The 20,106-nt window shown below is 37.8% G+C and overlaps 1 protein-coding gene across 3 annotated transcripts; it reads right to left on the reverse strand.

The window, feature by feature from the left end:
• Window positions 1-424: 424 nt before the first annotated feature.
• Window positions 425-18,458, reverse strand: LOC145423238 (6-phosphofructo-2-kinase/fructose-2,6-bisphosphatase 2-like). 3 transcript variants are annotated; one of them, XM_080295496.1, is made up of 17 exons: window positions 18,309-18,458; window positions 17,404-17,536; window positions 16,692-16,817; window positions 16,211-16,307; window positions 15,980-16,046; window positions 15,815-15,889; window positions 15,408-15,464; window positions 15,181-15,305; window positions 14,453-14,660; window positions 12,948-13,094; window positions 12,612-12,716; window positions 11,911-12,040; window positions 9,126-9,188; window positions 8,973-9,037; window positions 6,675-6,872; window positions 3,344-3,416; window positions 425-1,887 (listed from the first exon to the last, which is right to left on the reverse strand). In XM_080295496.1, exons 2-16 carry the CDS (start codon window positions 17,471-17,473, stop codon window positions 3,348-3,350), a joined length of 1,602 nt encoding a protein of 533 aa, XP_080151622.1. In that variant the 5' UTR covers window positions 17,474-17,536; window positions 18,309-18,458; the 3' UTR covers window positions 425-1,887; window positions 3,344-3,347. The 3 variants fall into 3 exon arrangements, 2 of the variants coding, with proteins under 2 accessions (XP_080151622.1, XP_080151623.1); XR_013904340.1 differs by lacking the exons at window positions 425-1,887; window positions 3,344-3,416 and adding an exon at window positions 7,647-7,712 and having other exon boundaries at window positions 6,733-6,872; XM_080295497.1 differs by lacking the exons at window positions 3,344-3,416; window positions 6,675-6,872.
• Window positions 18,459-20,106: the final 1,648 nt, after the last annotated feature.

Below are 20,106 nucleotides of genomic sequence, written 5' to 3' on the forward strand. Positions count from 1 at the left end.
TGTCGAAGCCTCGTCAGGGATGGAAGAGAGGCGGTGAGAAAAGGTTGAGGTAGGCCAAATTACAAGAGCTAAGAACTGCACTGAAAATCAGTGGCAACGGGCCTGATGGAGTGATGAATTCTGGGTTCAAATCATCGTCATGTATGACTGAAGTCATGAGAGAGATGCAACAGTGACCCACCATGCAAAAACCACTTAAAATCTTTTTACCAAGAAAACAAAAGTTGGAATATTTTGTTCTGTAATCAGTTGTTGAGTTTTCCAGAGCTTTTTTTATCTCATTCCAGTCATTCAAGGCCTTATTTAGGCGTCAAAGCAATGTGAGGGTCATTTCTCAGCAGTGCTGCTTTTACTTTCTTTTTTCTTCATGCATTTCCCTGATTTCCTGGTAGTAATCACAAAAAATACAAATCAGTATCTTAAATCATGAATCAAATAAGTTGGGATTTATTTATTTAAAATAAGAACAAAAACAATTCACAATTCAGAGCTGAATGTGCTGCACAGAGCTCCTTTTTCTTTAGAACTCTGAAACAAAACTGCTGGATTTACATATTAGAAAACATTATCATTACAGTAGAAGCAGAACAGACCACGCAGTGAAAAGCTGTGTCACAAAAGCAACATATCAGATTTGTATCATCCAACTGTTACATTTCAATCTAAATGTATCTCATTCCCAGATTTAGATTTGTCCTTAGATCGCTCCCTCATTCAACTCTGTTGATGCATGTCTCTGGAGTTTAGCAAACAGGAAGGTTACTCCCACTGAGATTGCACAGATTTCTTTACTGGAATAAAGACTTTATTTCCAAGTCAGTCTTAAATACAAATGACAGTCTGTGTAAAAACAGTGTAACTGTGGTAAAATGTGTGCAGCTACATTAGCTACAAGTTCATTTTAAGACATTCAAATGTGTCGTCAATTCCATTTCCTTCCATTCAAGGAAACAATTTTGCATATCATATCTTTGATTACCTGGGTCAAAGCCTATATTCCTGTAAATAAAGGTACTTTCCTAAATGACCCTTTTTCAATCTTGTCGTTCCATATGGACAGTAAAGGTAGAACTACAAAGGCCCTGATTTGTTTTTCCCCGTGACGAAATCTAAAGCATTACAAACCAACATAACATCCAATACTGCTGTACAAGTAACCTCTGTGTTTAGAAAATCTGCATTAATTTTATGCAGTTCAAAGGTGAGCAGCTTTACATGATCACAGTGCCATGATTCTATATCAAAGCTGTTATTTATACGGAAGACAAAATAAAAGAAGAAGTACACATCTCAAGAGAGAAGATTAACTAACTGTCACAGATTAAAGTCGACACACAGTAGATCCTGCACTTTTTATAGGGCTGGACGAAACATGTCATTAATGTTTACAGCTTATGGCTTCCCCCTGAAAACTAAATCGCACTTCTGCATACCTAAATTGCACCTCACAATACATTTATTGCTACATGTTGTCAGAGGGAGAATGCACATAACTAAGTGACCTTAAAATTAAAAGTGAAACAATCTAAGCACAAAATAAGGCTGCACATGGCTTCCTTCAAGACAGAAATTCTCTTATACTACACTGAAGAAAAAAGGTTGAGGTATAAATTTCACAATCAGCATATTCGACATCTAATAAAGCACACCATGACTGTAATCTGCAATATTATATGGAGTGTGCTAGCAACTAATGGATGGTGTTGAGAGTGTCTTTGGTACAAGTGTTTGATTTGTATATTTGAATGGATCACACATTCGCTGACTTCATTTATGTACACACATGCTCTAACTTGCAAGTCCATGCTTAAAATCATAATGACCGAAGCTTTTTGGGTTTCTTTCTGCTGGTCCTTGCTGGTCAGTACTGGACTTGTCGAGAAAAGCCTGGGATAAAAGACAAAAATGAAGCAATGAGACAACTGTAATACAGTTCACTCACCAGCCACCTTGTTAGGTATACCTCGGCAACTGCTAGTTAATGCAAGTAATCTTTGCTTTGAGGCATGAAAACAAGAGCAAGACAACCTGCTGAAGTTCAAACTAAGCAAAAGAAAGGGAAAGAATGGTAATTTAAGTTACTTTGAATGTGGCAGAGTTATTGGTGACAGATGGGCTATTTCAAGTATTTCAGAAACTGCTGATCTCCTGGGTTTTTCCCACACAATGATTTCTAGGCTTTACAGATAATGATTATAAAAAGAAAAAACACAAAATACCCAGTGAGCGTCAGTCAGCAAAAGTAATGTTGCCTATAAGAAATTGGATTTCCATTAGTTTTCAACTATTAACTGGGAGGGTAATAGTTGAAAGGGCACTTTAATGTCCTCTCATTAAAACACAAGTTAAAAAATCTCTGACACAAATTGTAAAATTGACAAATTTCTGTGGTCAACCACAGTTTCGAACACTCTCAAGAAAAAAAAAGAGAGAGATCAAATTACTCCAGTGCTACCAGCCTTGGTAGCACTTGCTGTAATCCAGTGGTCTTAAATGATCTTCCACCTGCATCCATCCATCCAGCCTTTGCTGCAGTTGCACCAAGGCTCTAGAACAGGGCTAGGCAACTATAGGCCTCAAGTGCCGGTGTGCTGCTGGTTTTAGATGTGTCCTTGATCCAACACAGCTCATTCAGATGGCTAAATTACCTCCTCAACATTACTTGAAGTTCTCCAGAGGCCTGTTAATGAACTAGTCATTTGATTCAGGTGTGTTGATCCAGGGGGCCTGGAGTTGCCGACCCCTGCTGTAGAATGACTCCTGAGTGACCATCAACTGTGAGTGAATGCCTCTAAATTAAAGTTGAAGACATACTTTTATTGTTAAGCTTTTGGAAAGAGCTGATCTCTGGAACTGTGGTTTGAGAACAGATTGTTGCTATGTTATTTTATGCAGCTAAATAACCACTTGCTACCATCAAGGTATGCCGAAGAGCATTTCTAAATGCACCATCAGCTAAGAACAGCAAACTGAGGCTATAATTTGCACAGAGTCAACAAAGTTGGACAAACATCTGCTGTGACATCTGGATGGTAGGGTCAGAACTTGGTGTTAACAACATGAAAGCACCTTTAGGATGTGAAATGGAAGATTTGCATCACAGATGTGCAGTTGACAAATCTGTACTGTTTGATGCTATCAAGTGAATATAGACCAAAATCTTTGATGTGTCCATCAATCAAGGCAGTCCTGAAGGCAAAAGGGATCCAAACAAGTACTAATAAGGTGTAACTAATAAGGTCACCAGTGAGTGTATAGTATTGTAAAGTACAGTACAGAGTATAAAGTATACTGATATATGTATAATGTTCTGTGTAACAGATAAGAGGAAGGTTATGAATACCTTTTTATGTACTTCTGTTTTTAAACTCCACACAGTCATCTGTGTCTGCACCAGTGAAACCATTTAGAGAGTTCTGCAAGAGGGAAAAGCAAGGGAGAGAAAGTAGACTGCTTTAACCCAAACAGGAATGAGCTATTTGTTTTGACTGGCACCGACTGAACTTGAACTAATACTAAAATCTGAGGTCACAGCTCAGAGTGAGACACTGATTTTCTGTCCTACTACAGCTAAAAGGTCACTTTTTGGGTAACAACACAAGCAAAAACATTGGAGAAAAAAAGTTATATTCATGTATACACATCCAACATCCTTATGAAGGAACATTGCTTGTTGTAAACATCCATGAACATGAAAAACAAACCATCCTGGGTTTGCTTATGCTGGCCTCTGCCAGCCCAAAACCTTAACACTTAAAGTACATTTGTACATACAGAATACTTTTATTTAAACCTTGAATCAATTATTTAAATAAAAAGATAAATAATCCTCCCTCATGCTGTATGGTATGAGAAAAGATAGGCATATGAGTACATGCAGAGCAGTGATTGTCCAGACGGTGCATTGCACCTGTGATAAACACGTTAGAACAAACTAAAGAACAATCTTGATAGCACTTGATAACATTGTTCCGTTATATTCCAGTAATAACTGATTACCAAAGGTTCTGTTTGTCTAACACTTTTCATAATAAAAAATAATGATAAGACTGGTTTAGTTGCTTTGAGTTTTTTTCAGTCATCATATTTCACTGTATGCTGCTGTTAACCTTTCAACTTTTAACTTTTTCCTATATTAATCATGTCTACAGTTAGGGCTGCTCGATTATGGCAAAAATGATAATCACGATTATTTTCACTGAAATTGAGATCACGATTATTTGACGATATTTATTTAACCCTTTAAGACCTACTATGGAACCAAGTCCACCAGAGCTTATATTATTATTATTTTTTTTTACATGCTGTAGTGCCATTTGTGGGAGCATTTCAATACAACTGTTATAGCCCATATTTTAATAATATGTATGCATTAAGTCCATAGTAATTACATAAATTGCAAAAAAGTGCAATAAACTACAAAAAAAATTGAAAATCGCTTTTGTTTTGTTTACATATATTTCTACTTGGAGAAATTTAAGAGGTTTATCCCTCAAAACTTTAAATACAATAAAGTTGCAAAAAATAGTTTACAACAACAGGAAATTTATTTTGAGTGTCTTCATAGTTTTATTTTGGAGATACACCAATTTTTATATACTGCAGGAAAAACAAAAAACAATCCTATGATGCAAATTTGCAAAGAAAACAGCAGGTGCCTCATTTCACTGTGGGAAGTGTTACGAACAGCTGATAGGATCGGCAAAGCGTGTTTCTGGAATATTATGTTTTTGTTCCTGCAAGCGCTTTTTATGCAATTTTTGCAAAGCTATATGTGGAAGGAAACCGTGACCGAGGACAAGCTGATGGCATAAGATGTAAGTACAACTCCTCCGGTTTCATATGCAAAACAAATCATTGCGCTAGCTTACACGGTTCAGGTTCTACAGGGATTTAAAAATAGTTACGCAAAACGGAGCGTGCTGCTCTGACCGGCTTTAAAGGGTTAACAATGACTTTAAAAAAATAATATAAAATAGTGTGCAACACCACTGAAGTTTGTTTTTTTTTAAACTCTCTTTTCAACCAACGGCAGTCACTCTCCAAATAACTTCTGCTTAGCTTTCCGAGCTTCCCTCGGGTCCTCTTAATCAGCGGTCTCCAACCTTTTTTGCGCCACGGACCGGTTTATGCCCGACAATCCGGTTGTTCAGTCTGACGTCACTAGCCGTGTCTGGGTCTAAACTCCGCTGCAGGTCCATATATCAAACGATCACTATGGCATTACTGAGAGTTGAAAAACTGTCTAAAGTCTTTCATCTTTAATAAAATGATCAGCGTTCTGCTCTACCAGGTGTAACAATTGAGTTTAACATCCAGGCATCCATGAAAACGGAATTTATGACATTTAACGGAGTTAGAAGTTAGCAGGGAGTTAGCTCGCTAGCTTCTATCTAAATACAATATAGCATGTCCTGACTGCGGGGTTTTGGAAACAAATTAAAACGTACAGCTCTGCTATCACTTCCAGCATAAATGAAGACAGAAAACTAAACAGCAGTGACGTTTGTAGGGTTACTGAAGTTGGGCTAGCTGGTATATAATGATGTGCTACGTGACCGCTAGCGACACAGCTATGTTAGCATAATATAAACAAGCTAACTTTTTTTCCACTCGATAAAAGTTAATGTGAGTGTTCTCGGTGGTCAGGAACAAATGTAATCGCATGGCAGGATGCTGTAAAAGGACCAAACTTCAGCCAGGAGAACAACTGAGATAATCCATCCACAATACGAGGTTAGTCATTCATATACTGCTGCATGGGCTGGGCTGTAGTTACATCGTAAGGTTTTAAAAACTGAGCTTAAATAAATGATTAGCGGTAATAAAAGCCGAGGGAGCTCAACAGTGATCACTGACTGTTTTAGGAGCTTTTTGAGATCAAATAGAAGAAAATACATAACATTAAACATGTTAACAACACAAAAGCCATATTAAACGCAGACTACTTTAGACCCGGAAGTAGGATTCGTCGTGTCATCACTGAACAACCGGATATTTTCACGGACCGGCCTTTAAGGTGTCGCGGATAAATGAGGGAGGGGCTAATAATCGGCTCAGTCATTTTTAATGATCGTTGAAAGCCCAGATCGTAATCGTGATTAAAATTCGATTAATTGAGCAGCCCTATCTACAGTATTAGTTTCAAATGTTAGTTCAGTTTTCATTTTGCTAATTTTTCACAGCCAGTTGTGTCATGTGTCTTCACTGTTACAAGACAAGCAAGGATGGCCTCCAAATTTGTGCCTACTGAGACTTTTTGTTATCTCCATTTTTCACATGAACCTTTGTGGCTACAAGCAAGGCAACGTTGGTACTGTTAGTGTCCCACGCAATTCAGTGTCAGAGTAAATGGTGGATAAAATAACACAGTTTTTTTACACCGTCACACTGCTTTTTAATTATCATTATTAGCCAAGCCGACTTTGAAGCTAAATTGTTACAAAAAGCCAGTGCATGTCCACATGGACATCTCATCATCCATTGTGTGAGCAACAATAGTAAATGTTGGTTGAATCACTTTATTTATTCTGATACATTCTGACTCATCTAACATAATTTGCTGATTGTTTAGTCTGTTTCAGATATTTATATGAATATATAATATTTATCTGTATATTCAGCCATACCAGCTGACCTATAACCACAGTATCTTGTGTGAGAAAGGCACTGACCTCACTTTGTACCGTTTCTGACCCTTCAGATGCCTCAGAGAATTGCATGCTGGGTAAAGTAGGGGCCTGGGACATACGAGTATGTGAAGGGTTCCCCACACTGTAAAGACGAGGTCGTTTAATCTGGTCTTGGCTGGACAGCGGTGTGAAGCTGTTTCTTCGAAGGAAAGCTGGTATGGCATCTGTTTGGCCTTTATTCTGCTCAGCAAAGAACAAAAAGAGAAAGTGGACTAACTTTTATGTTACAATGACTAAACCTCTCCTTGGTCTAAAATCAGTGCGTTCCATGTTTGGGAAAGACAGCCACTGACACAAACAACCATAAATAGAAGAGCCATTGTCATGTTAGTCTGAGGGGACAGGATATTTCTCACCACAGTTAACAAGAGGTTTCTCAGTAAACGTGTTTATGTGTTAACACCCACTTTGTCTCAGGACTCAGACTTTAAATACTTGTAACTAATCAGCATGAGCTCCACGGGCAGAGAGCAGACATGGACCTCACTGATGAGTGCTACAAGGGGATGTCCTGATACATTTCTTAAAATTCAGAACATTTAAGGGAACTCCTTAAATAGAATTTCCCAAAAGCGATAAAGGTGTTTGAGTACATAAACAAGTTTGGATGTATTTCCCCACACAACAGGTGTTTATAAAAGCAGAAACAGAGTTAATAATATACCTCACACATAACTTACCACAGACTTTCCTGTAGTTTTTATTGCTTGCTGACATTAGTAGAAGAAACACTAAACCAACTACCTGCTGAACAAGTAAAGAGAAGGCACTGAGGATGATGGGCCACGTGCTTTTTAAAGTAGCACTAGCAGATATACCCTTTAAAGGAATCTCTGAGGGAAACAAAGGAAAGGCCAACTAAGAAACACTAAAAAGGAGTCACCAAAGAGCTCCCCTCCACCTGGAGCCAACAACAGATGGACAAGGAGAGGTGGAAAACTTTTTTGCACTGACCTATCTCCCACCAGAGACAATGGCCGTACCCGCACAGTGAGGACAAAACTCCAGGATTCATTGCACCTGATCAAGAAATAGTCCCACACATTACATTAGAAAAACTGGGACAAAGATTTACACTCACTGGCCACTTTATTAGGTACACCTGTAAACTGCTCGTTAACACAAATATCTAATCAGCAAATCACATGGCAGCACTGCTATTCATTGATTTGATCAAGACAGCCTGCTGAAGTCCAAACAGAGCATCGGAATGGGGAGGAAAGGCGATTTAAGGTGGCATGGTTAGTAGAGCAGGTCTGAGTATTTCCGAAACTTGAATACAAATACAGAAAATTCTCAAAAAAAAAAAAAAAAGGAGAAAATATTCAGTAAGTAGCAGTTTGCTGGGTGAAAGCAGCTAACTGATTTGAGCTGAGAGGAAGAGAACTGTAACTGCAATAACTGCTAGTTACAACCAAGATATGCAGAGGAGTATCTCTGTACGCTTAAGACGTGGAACCGAGAAACAAATGTACAAATACAGCAGCAGAACACCACACTGGGTGCTAGTACTGTTAGGATAGAGCAGGAAAACAAGGCTACCATTTGTACAGGCTCACCAAAACTGGACAACACAATATTGCCTTATCTGATGAGTCAGCTTTCCTACTGTAACATTCAGATGGTAGCAACAGTTCAGGCTGTTGGTGGTGTAAAGGTGGGAGGGATACTTTCCTTACTTATTATCAGTCGAGCATTGATTAAACACCATAGTCTAGCTCATTATTGTTGCTGACCATGTTTTGTGGGATGTGGTGGAGCAGTAGACTGAGACCATGCTGATAAATGTGCAGCCACTATGTGTGGCTATCATGCCAATATAGTCCGAAATCTCTGAGGAATCTTTTCAGTGCCTTGTTGAATTTATGCCACAAAGAATTAAGACAGGTTTTAAGGCTAAAGTGGATCCAACCCGATCCTAGAATGGTATACTAGCAACCAAACAAAGTGGCTTGTGACTGTAAATAACTTAAACACAGGCTAGCTGTTGTTTCCACTGCTTCCTTTCTAGATATAGTCAGATATGATTGGAATGATTGGTATAAATCTTCTTATCTAACTGTTGGATCGAAATTACAAGTGCAATTCTGAAAGGCTTTTCGAGAATGAGGAACAATTATTCCAAAGAATAACTCTTAACATGGCGCTGGTTAACACAGATGACTGATGTTTCAGACTCCATACTATGGACAAACACGTGACAAAGAATAGGATGAACGGTTCTACAGAAAACTGACCACATGTTTGCGATACGAAACACTAGAAAACAGGCAAGCTTACTAATGGTCTATCCCTGTGAGTGTTGACAGCCTCCACCCCCAGGTCAAATACATCCACTTTACAACCTAGGAGAAGGAACCAAAATACATTACAACAAGGCAACAAAAACAAGTGAGGATGTTTAGTTGACTTAACAACAAAGTAGGGACTTACCATAAGCCACAGGGGTGAGTTTTAGGACAGTGTGTAGGGGGCACTTCAAGAAGGGCAGGTCATCTGTGCCAACATGAATAAAAGTGGCCAGTGAGATTACTGTGGTTTCACCCAGTCATGCTTTTCATATTCTCCTACATGTTTGTGGAGTTTACTGTCATGTCTGAAGTGGCAGGCCAGCTGTAAAACTTATGCTGCGCTTTATGGAGGTACAGTGCATGTTGCTGTTAACTCTGCTGTATGTCTCATGGGTGGGCAGTGCAGTGGGACATGAAGCCAGTCAAAGCAGCACCCACACTTTGGTTTTTGCAGTCAGACTGTGGTTGAGCTTTTAAACCGATCCAGGAGCACTGACCACTTCCTCTGCTGACTGACAGAACCACTTCTGCCCACGCCATATTATGGTAGTGAGTGAACTAATTATTTTCCAAAAGTAATGCTCACGTCACATGATCAAGTACATAAAGAAGCTTTCAGCACATAATGATCTAATCTGTCCCTTTCCAAGTTTCTGATTGCCAATGGCGTTCACATATACGACATTCTTACCTTGTTTGTGCCCAATAATAACAACATCAGTCTTTCCTGTCCTGTGTTTTTGTTATTTTATTTTCACTCTCATTTATTTTTTCTAACCCTTCTAGACAACATTTTCGTTATGTCATAATATTTACCTTCATAAATGAAAATATAGAGGGACACTAAAAACACATTTCTATATCACGGGGAGTCCTAATTGTATAGCTTGAACTCTTGCTACTGCTGTTGATGGCGTCTTTCTGATCTGTTTATTTTCCAAACACTGGAGAAGACAGCGGCAATCAGGAAGTACGTCATTACAGACGTCACTTATTTACATCACTTTTTACAGACATACCTGAATATCTAAATCTCTGGAGATATAACTCAGTGCATTATCAGGCACATGGTGCTACTTTAAAACCAATCATCTCCTACATGTCTTAAAAACAGAGTAGTCTGCAAAGAGTGGTGCTCTCTTCACTGCGTCATGTTTAGCAGATGTTCCTTATGTTAAATTTTGATTAATCTGGAAACAGTCGGCATTTTTATGTGGCTGTTTCCCCCTATATTCATTAAAAAATATACATGCAGAAAAAGTTGATCTGAAAGGTTGTGACTTAGACTCCCCCATGTGGTGGCATTAAAAAGACAATCACAGAATGAAAGTCTAACTAAATGATTGATTGTTTCATTACCATCCACTGTCTAATGTGGTCAAAATATTTATATCAGTGATTCTGCTCTGCCAAATAACATCCACCCTGTTTACTGCACTGGGACACAGCTTAATACACAGTATACTGCAGTTAAAGCTGTACTATTCTTAGAGGTTCTTCGCTGGAACTTAGAGCTCATGGCACAGAAAACATGGTGGGTGGACACAACATCCATCTAAGCCTGTGCCTAATTCTGTTATATGAATTAGAGATGCACGTACTAACAGCGCACAGTTGGCTGATGTCTATAAAAGTATGAATTGCACTTTGAGCACTAAGAGTGTGTGACGCAATAGTCTGGCGCCATTTGTAGATGAGATTGAGAATAATAATTAATTAGATTGTGATTGGTTGAAAGTGTGCAGCACTTAAAAAGGCTTAAAATAAATTTACTATTCATTCTTCAGAAAACACCTCCCGGCAGTTATGTGCGGTTCTCACTGCTCAGCCTGCGATTGCCGTGCCCACAGCCGCACAACAGCTGAAATGACCCTTTTGCAATATTCAGCCACACTACTCTCAACACATAAACCAGATTTATGGTTTCACAAACTCCCACATCATTACATCATTACCATATTTTTGTTGCAGTCACTGGAGTTGCATTGTACACACCTAGCTTGTTTAGCTTGTGTTTCTTTTTTCCACACGTTTTATTACATTAGACTGTAGTCTAAAATTCTAAATGATGGTTGCTTTAATTACTTTTTCTGCTTTATGAGGTACCTGGCTTAGTCCTTTCTGGTTAGACCAAAGAGGGGGTTGAGGGTGCGGCTGGCTGAAATACAGAGACCTAATGAGTGAAATGAAACCATCTGTTGTGAGAGCATGGAGGAATGGGGCTTTGAATTAGTTACTGTCCCTCCGGTTTCTCCCTTCATAATGGTTTCATCCACGAATATATAGGTAGCTGTCTCTCACTTTTTTAAGCAGTAAATTAGAAAAAGGTTCTGTTTAGATTACCTCTTTTACAGGCCCACTTATTCCTTAAAAATCACTTATTTTCATTTTGCTGAAATGAAATAGTTTTTTTAGGATATATTGGTGAAAAGTAAAACCAGCTTTTTAAAAAGTAAACCTGCACACTGGTGGCCTTTGGCACTGCTATGCAGCCATTCACACAATGCCAAGTGCATAATCTACAATAAGGAAACAACTGGTAATGTGGAAATGCACATTTCAAAGTCATGACAATATCTAAATTTAGTGCCCCATGTGATATTTCTCCAAATATAAAGAAACAAAAATAGTAAGTGCTTTGGAAACTGCTTCTCATCCATTAAAGTTGCACGTGCATGAGTCATTTAGTGTATTTCTGTTAACTTTGTATTTCTGCTGACTGTATTACAACTGTTGTTGTAATTTGGCACTATTTAAATACAACTAAATTGCATTGAATTAACTTGTATGAATGAGTGCTTATTTATCTGGGCAAATTAGTTGTGGTAATGACAATGCTGGCTGAAATGGATCACTCAGCACTGTAAACCTGTAATCTGAGAAGGTTCTTTAGCATGTTTAGCATATCCTATTTCTGAGCATGTCACCTGCGCCTTTGTCCAGAAAATATGCGAGCAAGCAGCGCATGACAGCCTGATGACAGATGACCAGAACATTAGCCTGTCGCTCCAGCTCCATGATCACTGGCTCCAGCCGCTGAACCAGGTCCTGATAGGACTATGGAGAGAGTCAAATGAAAGAGGTCCATTCAGTTTCACATTTTTCAGTTTGTTACATCAAAAAATCTTTGACTAACTACTGCAAGATCTAATTTTGTCATGTGCTTACTGTTATTTTAATTTTCCCTTTTCTTTATTAGTCAGTGTTAGTTATGATGAACAGCAACAATATAGCTGACGTGTCTTTATTCTATTCTCCTCTGCAATATGAGCTCATCGTATTTCTATTTATCTCAGCATAAAATCTTCTGTTCTGTCACATATAATGATGCATTTGTAGTTAAAAAAGAAGCTTGTTGCATAAAAATGTTCCTAAACAAATAAAAAGTGTCCAAAAAAAAAAGAAAAAAGAAGCTATTCTTGCAGCTGACAACATTTTTAACTTCTGTTTTTCTGACTGATGATTCATCCGCAGCCCTCTGGCATTCACACTATGGTAAAAGAATAATGAGAAATAAAAAGTAAAAAATAAACTTGAAATTTAAAGCCTGTTGCATAAACTTGACAAACTCACAGTGGTAATATATGGCAGGTCAAACAACACTCCAGGAGAAAATTAAACCTTTTACCTCTCCTCCAGGGTAGCGGTAATGATACTTGTCCTGGTCTCGCATAGCATACTCCTCTGGGTATTTTTCCTCAATCATCTTATAGGTCATTTCTTCACACACTCCCTAAAATACAAAGTAATAAGATCGAGACTTATCATGTTTTCACGGTGTCCGTTCCAATATATGCAGGCAAATACAGTTTCACACATGAAAATGACACATTTATTGTAGTTTTTCCTCTGTAGACATCACAGTTGCACACAACAATCAAGGAGTCATTAAAGTGCAGACTTTAAGCTGTATTTCAAGAAGTTTAACAAAAGTTTGTATATATAAAACTTAAGTAATACCTACAGCATCTATTTCATTGAGAATCTTCCACTGTTCATAGGGAATACCCAGCTCCTCTGCTGTCTGAATGGTGCGTCTTAGCTGGCTGGTCCAAACTTTCAGGTCTGACAATTTATGCTCTTTCACAAACCTCTTCAGTGCAGCTGCAAACTGTCAAACATAGCATATGAAAACACAAATATGTTTAAGAACTGACTATAAAGTCATTCTTCCCACGTTCAGTTGAACTGTATTTTACAGGTTCAAGGAGCAGGACCATAAGAATCAAAAACCTAACCTGATTTAAAATGTTTAGGCTGCTTTTAGATCACTCTCTGCAAGTTCCATTCTGACAACTTACATGTGTTCTTTAATTTCACAACGATGCCCCTCCTTAAATTCTTCAGGTTTGTGCACCAAACAAGTAAGGCTAGAAACTAGAGGCTAGAAAAGCTGAGTATGAGTGGACCATGTTAAGCAGCTCTATTGCCGAAGCTGAGAGCTACAGCGCTGTGGCTACAAAGTGCACGGCGGTAACCCCTGAACCAGATGATGGACACCAGAGGTGAAGAAAGAGTCAGTGTAGTAAGTGCTTCGTTTGGATTGCATGCAGTAAGTCAGACTCTGTGAGACTTGGACTCCACCATGGCTGCCCTTCATCAATGATTCTGTTCACATTTCTGCTTTTCACAGATGATGTGGTCAGGCAGTGACCTCCAGTGTGCAGCAAGGTGGTTTGCAATGGTTGAAATGTGAACTGCAGTCTAAAGTGAACGAAGCTAATTATTTACCAGTCGATTGACATTCTTAGCCTACAAGCTCTTGGTAGTGACTGAAATCATGAGTTGCTGGATACCAGTGAGGGTGGCATCTAACAAGCATATCTCCTGGATGGCTTCTAGGTAAGCTGGTTCGCACACTGTCCTACCAGCAAGAGCCCAAGTACATGCTGGAGAGATTATGTGTCTCAGCTGGCTTGGGATCAGATGGAGGGGGTGGTTGGGGAAAGTGAGGTCTGGGCATCTACTTAGATTGCTGTCCTCATAAATCAAATCCAGATAAATGGCAGAAAATGGATGTATAGATGACTTCACAACGGTCTTCACATTTATTTAGAAAACACCCCTTCCTGTCTTCAAATTTTTGTATCCCATATCATTATGTGGTGAGAGCTGTATAAATGCATAGTGAAATCTTTTATTTTTTTGCCTACAATATCTTCACTTATAATGTGGCCAGATTTGTCTCCACATCACATAAATAAAAATCAAGGTAAAAGTGTTGTTGATAAACTGGAGAAACGTCTAAGTTTTGAGTTAGACGTCCTTCTCCCAGAACTTTTTGATCACACCTCCTTTTAAAGCTTATTGTTTTGAAGGTGATATTAGCCAGAGCCAAATCACCCATTACCCTCTATTTATCTGTTTAAGCTAAAATAGCCTGTTGGTGTTAATATTAAATTTAAAACATAAATATGGGCATTGTTACCAATCTCATCTAACTCTTTACAAGAAAAAAAACTAAAGCACCTCTTTTCCTCTCTCTGACAATTCAGAGTCTCCCCCTATACGTCCTTCCACATTGTGATGGCTCTCTCCGTGTCGGCAGAGGTAGATGGAGTGGGAGTGGACGTGGATGTTCATGAGGTAGTAGACTATCTTACTTTGAATGTAATCCTGCACCCTGTTGACCAAGAAACTACGGCCAACGTTGATGACCTGGATGAAGGACAGGTTCCTGTAAGGCAGAGGAAAAATAACAATAAGTGAATCACATAAATCTCAGGCCAATAAAACTTAAGGGTAAAGAAGACATATCTTGTACTTGTGGTATAGTGTAAATACACTGGAAAATTCTCTCTCAGTAGCTTGTTAACAAGGTCATAAGAAGTGAGAAGCAGTAAAAGGATCCACAACTACTCTTGCTTATTACAGTTAAAAGAACACTGTATTATCTCAGTGAGATCAATAAAAATCTAAATATATTATCAGTGTAATTATCAAAGACTTTAAACAAACCACTAAGCTTCCAAATTTAAAACTAAGTTAGTAGGAGTTCAGGAAGTAATGACCTCTGAATCACTGCTTTGCACGATAAATGAGCTTCTGTTTCCATCTTCTGGACAACTTCTGCAGGTACATGCTCTTTTACATAAAATATCTCCTTGACTTTAAACTCCCATGAAAAAAATATTTCCATTTTAAATTAGAGTTAGATTATTAGATTAGAACAATACAACTAGTAGGGGTATTCTTACTTGTCGTGTTCGTCTGGATCTAAAGGTTGGTAGGTCACTTTATAACACTCGATTCTCTTCAGAAAATCCCCCATGACGCTTTCTCTGTCCCTCTCAGGATAATCTGGGCTGGACACCTTCACGTCCTATGTGAACGAGACATTTACGGTATATCATGAGCTTCGTTACTTCAGGGATACAAGCTTGCTGATACATGAAGACAAAAAGCAAGTAAATGTATGATTTACCATAATGTTTTCAGCGATGACATCTGGATCGTCACATACTGATTCAACAAAAAACACCTGAAAAAAATAGAAGTGCATAATTAGGGGGGAAAGGTGTCATTTTACATTTTTAAATGACTGCAACACAAATTAACTACTGTCTGTTATACAGTTTGAAAAAGGCACTGAAACCAAAACAATTTTCAGAAAAGAATGTTCAGCCTGTCCAGTCATGAAGATTTGGTAACCTCTGGGTGTCTTAAATATCTGAGATATGCTTCTTGGAAACTGGCTGTAAATGGGATTTTTTCCAAGAAAAGACTTGCCAAGAAGAGCCATCGCATGCTTCATTATATTACTGTGATCTGACAACAAAAGGTTGGTGATCAGAAACTGTTTCATTATTCAGTTATAAGTGCAGTTCTAACCTTATATGCATTATCTTTTGCAAAATTAAGGATGAGTTCTCTCCTCTCTCTGGTAGTGTTGGTGGCGTCGAAAACCTGAGAGACAACATGGAGCATTCAGCATAAATCAAACCCTGCTTTAAATGTATTACAAATAATGTTCAGGGTTTTTTATGGTGTCCTTACAGCAATCTGCCCTCCCTCCTCACTCAGATAGGTCTTCACATCCGCAAGTGCCACTATGGCAAACTTTCTGTGGAAAAATAAGCAGGAAATCAAAGCAGTTAGGCAAACACAACGCGGCTCAACAAAGGAATTTGCATGACTGTCCTACATGGAAAGTAGCCAGGTGCATTTAGTGACAAGAACTACTTTATGAAAGTACGTTCATATATGAATAGGATTTAATTTACTCACTTTCTAATTTCCATTGCTTCTTTATTGTCATGTCTGAAGAAGTCATAGGACTTGTACGACTTCACTGCATTTCTCCTATACACTCCAAGATTAAAAACTGCAAGGGAACAAACAAACAAACAGTCAGAGAACGACAATAAAACTAAGTGACAAGGATTGCCTCTGCCTAACCAGCTGTATCTGTCAAACCAGTTCTGCTGCATTATGTGTACATTGAAACATAGGTGAACAACAACAAATAGAGACATGTGTTGAGGGATGTTGACATATACAACTACAAATTAAATAATTTGCCTGAAAATCAAGATTTTTATTAGATGGATATTTTTGCAGTCTTGATGATCATAGACTCCATCATAACCACCCTAACTTTGACTGATCTACAGTTTTATTTTTTTAACCTACATATCCGGTTTTACTAGCTTGATTTCCTGCGAAAAGGTGTCTGACTTTTTGAAACAGGCATTGCCTGATTACTGACCCTTTGTTGGTACTCCAATCCAGTTGAGGTAGCGTGTGAGCTTCTTGGACATATAGGTTTTCCCCCTAGCGGGCAATCCGATCATCACGATCATAGTTGGAGAATTGGTCATGTAGGAAGCCCAAGCTGCAGTTTGCATAAGTACAAAAAAACAAACCAAAACAGATACACATAACTATAAACTTTATTAATCATTCAAGGACATTTCAAAACCAGCCCCCTCTAAAATCTACCCTTCAAAATAAAAGGGCAGGTATGCCTACTGTATACAGTGACAGCAAAGAGTGGGAGTGTTCTGTAATAATAAAATGTCACCTCTGCAAAGTTCACTAACTAGTTAACCTTTATTTTACGTAACAATGTCGTCATCTCTTTGCTGCAGGTTAATGTTTCTATATCACAGCGTAACCTTGTCTGCTCGAGCATGAAATGGAAACATTTCCCCCTTGCTTTTCCATCACTGTTTGTGGAAGGCCATTCTCTGGCAAGAACAGACATGACTGGAATTTGTCACAGCACATCCCATTAACACTGTGTAGTTAAAGAGATCTGCTGAATTCCTACGTTAGGCCCTGTCCCACATTCCAGATTGAAGATAACCAGATTAAAGCCTGAAAGTTCAACAACATAATAATTCGTTAATAGAGGGTAAATTACACCTCTCATTTTCATATTGCATCTAAAGAACACAGACAGAAAGGCAACCACTCACAGCACTTCTTCTCATTGGTCCTCGCTGAGCTGTCTGAAGCAGCCACAGGTCTCTGGTGCCTGGCAGCCATGAGGCGTCTGATGTCTGCCCTGCTGTCCTGGCACAACTGGTCTTGGTCAGGGAGCACTGGTCACTAGTGAAACATGTCAGACACCAGCTGATAAAGAGGATCCAAACAGTGTGCATATATGTATAAGGTGACACAGATGACTGAGTGAAAAAAATATTTTATTTTGGAAAACCATTTAAACCAAAACATACAAGTGAATTATTTTTTTCCCCCTTGATTCATTTGTTGATTATTTTGTGGTCCTGTCAGGAAAAAATAGTAGGTATGTTCTAATGTCTTGTTTTGTCCTACATTGAACCGAACTTCAAAACTAATAATAGCTAAATTTCATTTAATACTAAGAGAACAAGCACATACACATATTAGAGAAGCTGGAAATATTATAATAGTTGGATTTTTTTTCATTAATTCAAAAAGACGAATGATTTTCTGCTAAGAATATCTATTCATCAACTACTTAATGTAGTAAGTAACGAACTCAATTGTACTTAAATTCATGCAATACAAGATACATTCTTCTTCTGCCAAATATCCAGATATATGATTAGTGAAGCTTATACGCTAAAAATCTCAAGCTAGTTAGATTTAATTCAAAACTGCAGACTGATACTAAGCTTTTCTGATATTATCACAGGAGAATTTTGCGGATACAGGATATGCAAAACAGTGAGAGCAGAAGCTTGTATCAGTGTCATCCTGCCAAACAGGTACAGCTCTGGTTGCCCTTGGCCTATAAAGTTCATCACTTCTGCTTTCACTTCAATATTATGTCGTTTAATAAGAAAAAACTGGTTGCAGAAAAGCCGCGATAAAGCGAACAAATGTATAAACTTACCAAAAACAAAGCGCAAGGATTTGTTTCGTTTTATTTTCTTTCTCATAGGGCTGTCATCAGTTGACGTTCAACGACACAGGAGACGGTTCCTGTTTCTTCACGGACGTTTTAGCTCCTCCTCCTCGGTTTCTGATACCGGAAGTTCAGTGTTAGTGTCAAGGAAGATTCTTTTCCGGTTATGATTTCCAAAATAAAATATTTTAGGGCCTCTATTTTCCAAAAAAGACGTTAACTATTAAATGACCAATAACTTCCGTGTGTGTCAATCTTTGTTTAAAGGTGATGGCTTAAAAAGTTTTGAATGAATTCTAATAACTTTGTAGAGGTGTAGAGGGGAGTCATGGTAACAATACATCAAAATTTGGTCTTCCGGGTCAACTTACTGATTTATTGGTGGAAAAAACTTGAAGTGTGCATTGTCAACATATAAATGGATTGGTTCTTATGTAGAACGTTTCTATTCTACATGAGCACTCAAAGCGCTTCGGTCACATTGCGTTCCTTCAGGTTCAATAGATTGATCTGAAACTCAAAGGAATAATAATAATGCAATATAGAGTTATTTAAAACTATGTTTCTAACTCTCCGTGTTTTTTACTGACAACATGTAGGTGGACACGGAATTATAGACCAGAATTCTAAATTTCATGTTACTTTGGACCTCTGACCTTTTATTCAAGGTCAAACATTCCTAAAATCAATTTTATCTTTAAAACCATTTTTATAATTCTAATACATTTGTTTGTATTGGCAACATTTATGAAATTATACTAGTATATAGGGATTCTAAATGTCACATTATAGTTTGCATCCAAATATCATGTCACATTTGATCTTTGAGCTGACTTTTACATTTCATCTTTGCTTCTTTCAAGTGGACACCAAAATGTGTTGTCTCTTTAAAGAAAATAAGAAGAGACAGCTCTCAAGAAGAAGAAGAATATTTTTAAAAATAAAAGAAAGAGAATTAGCTGCCCAGTAAGGTAAACATTTACTGCAGTATAACAAGCTCAAGTTATATTCATGTCCAATCATTTACATATCGTTACTTATTATCCATTACCTAGCCCTGCATAATGATTATGTAATCAAAGTAAACATTTGTCATGCTGCTCTTTCTGATTTTTCCTGCACCACAAACATCTCCAAGTATGCTTAAAAAGAACAAGAAAAACAAAATAATAAAAAAAAAAAAAAAAAAAAATATATATATATATATATATATATATATATATATATATATATATATATATATATATATATATATATATATATATATATAAATACTGTTAACTCCTAAAAGTAAATAGTGCCTCAAGTGTGGGCTGCTTTAGCGGAGGATTATGCTCTAAGTGCTTCCTGTTAAATTTAGTTTTGAAAGTGCTTCATGCCATAATATGCTATGCAAAAAGGATAAAGCTTCAACTTACTCAGTGATCTCCTAATCTTGACTTAACTGAGTGCTTTGCTGTAATTTGTTTACTTTTCACTGTAGAAAAAAAGCTGTTGATAATAACTTATATAAAAGCCTTATTGTTATATTGAAGGAAAGCAATGATAAGCCACTGAGCAGATTATTGTGAGAATAGAAAATATTAAGGAGAAAACAAGTGCATAAATATAGATATTATTTACTACAATGTAAAAAATAATGCACCGCACTGCATAGGATTAAAAATGCATTTACACTCCATTATGGTAACAGGTCCATAATTGGCTAGGCAAGGACACAATATTTGAAGTTTTGCCTCTGTGCACCACCACAGTGGATTTACCGGTAAATAAAAAAAGTAATAAT

This window comes from Astatotilapia calliptera, chromosome 20 (assembly GCF_964374335.1).
Source record: "Astatotilapia calliptera chromosome 20, fAstCal68.1, whole genome shotgun sequence".
Lineage (NCBI taxonomy): Eukaryota > Metazoa > Chordata > Actinopteri > Cichliformes > Cichlidae > Astatotilapia > Astatotilapia calliptera.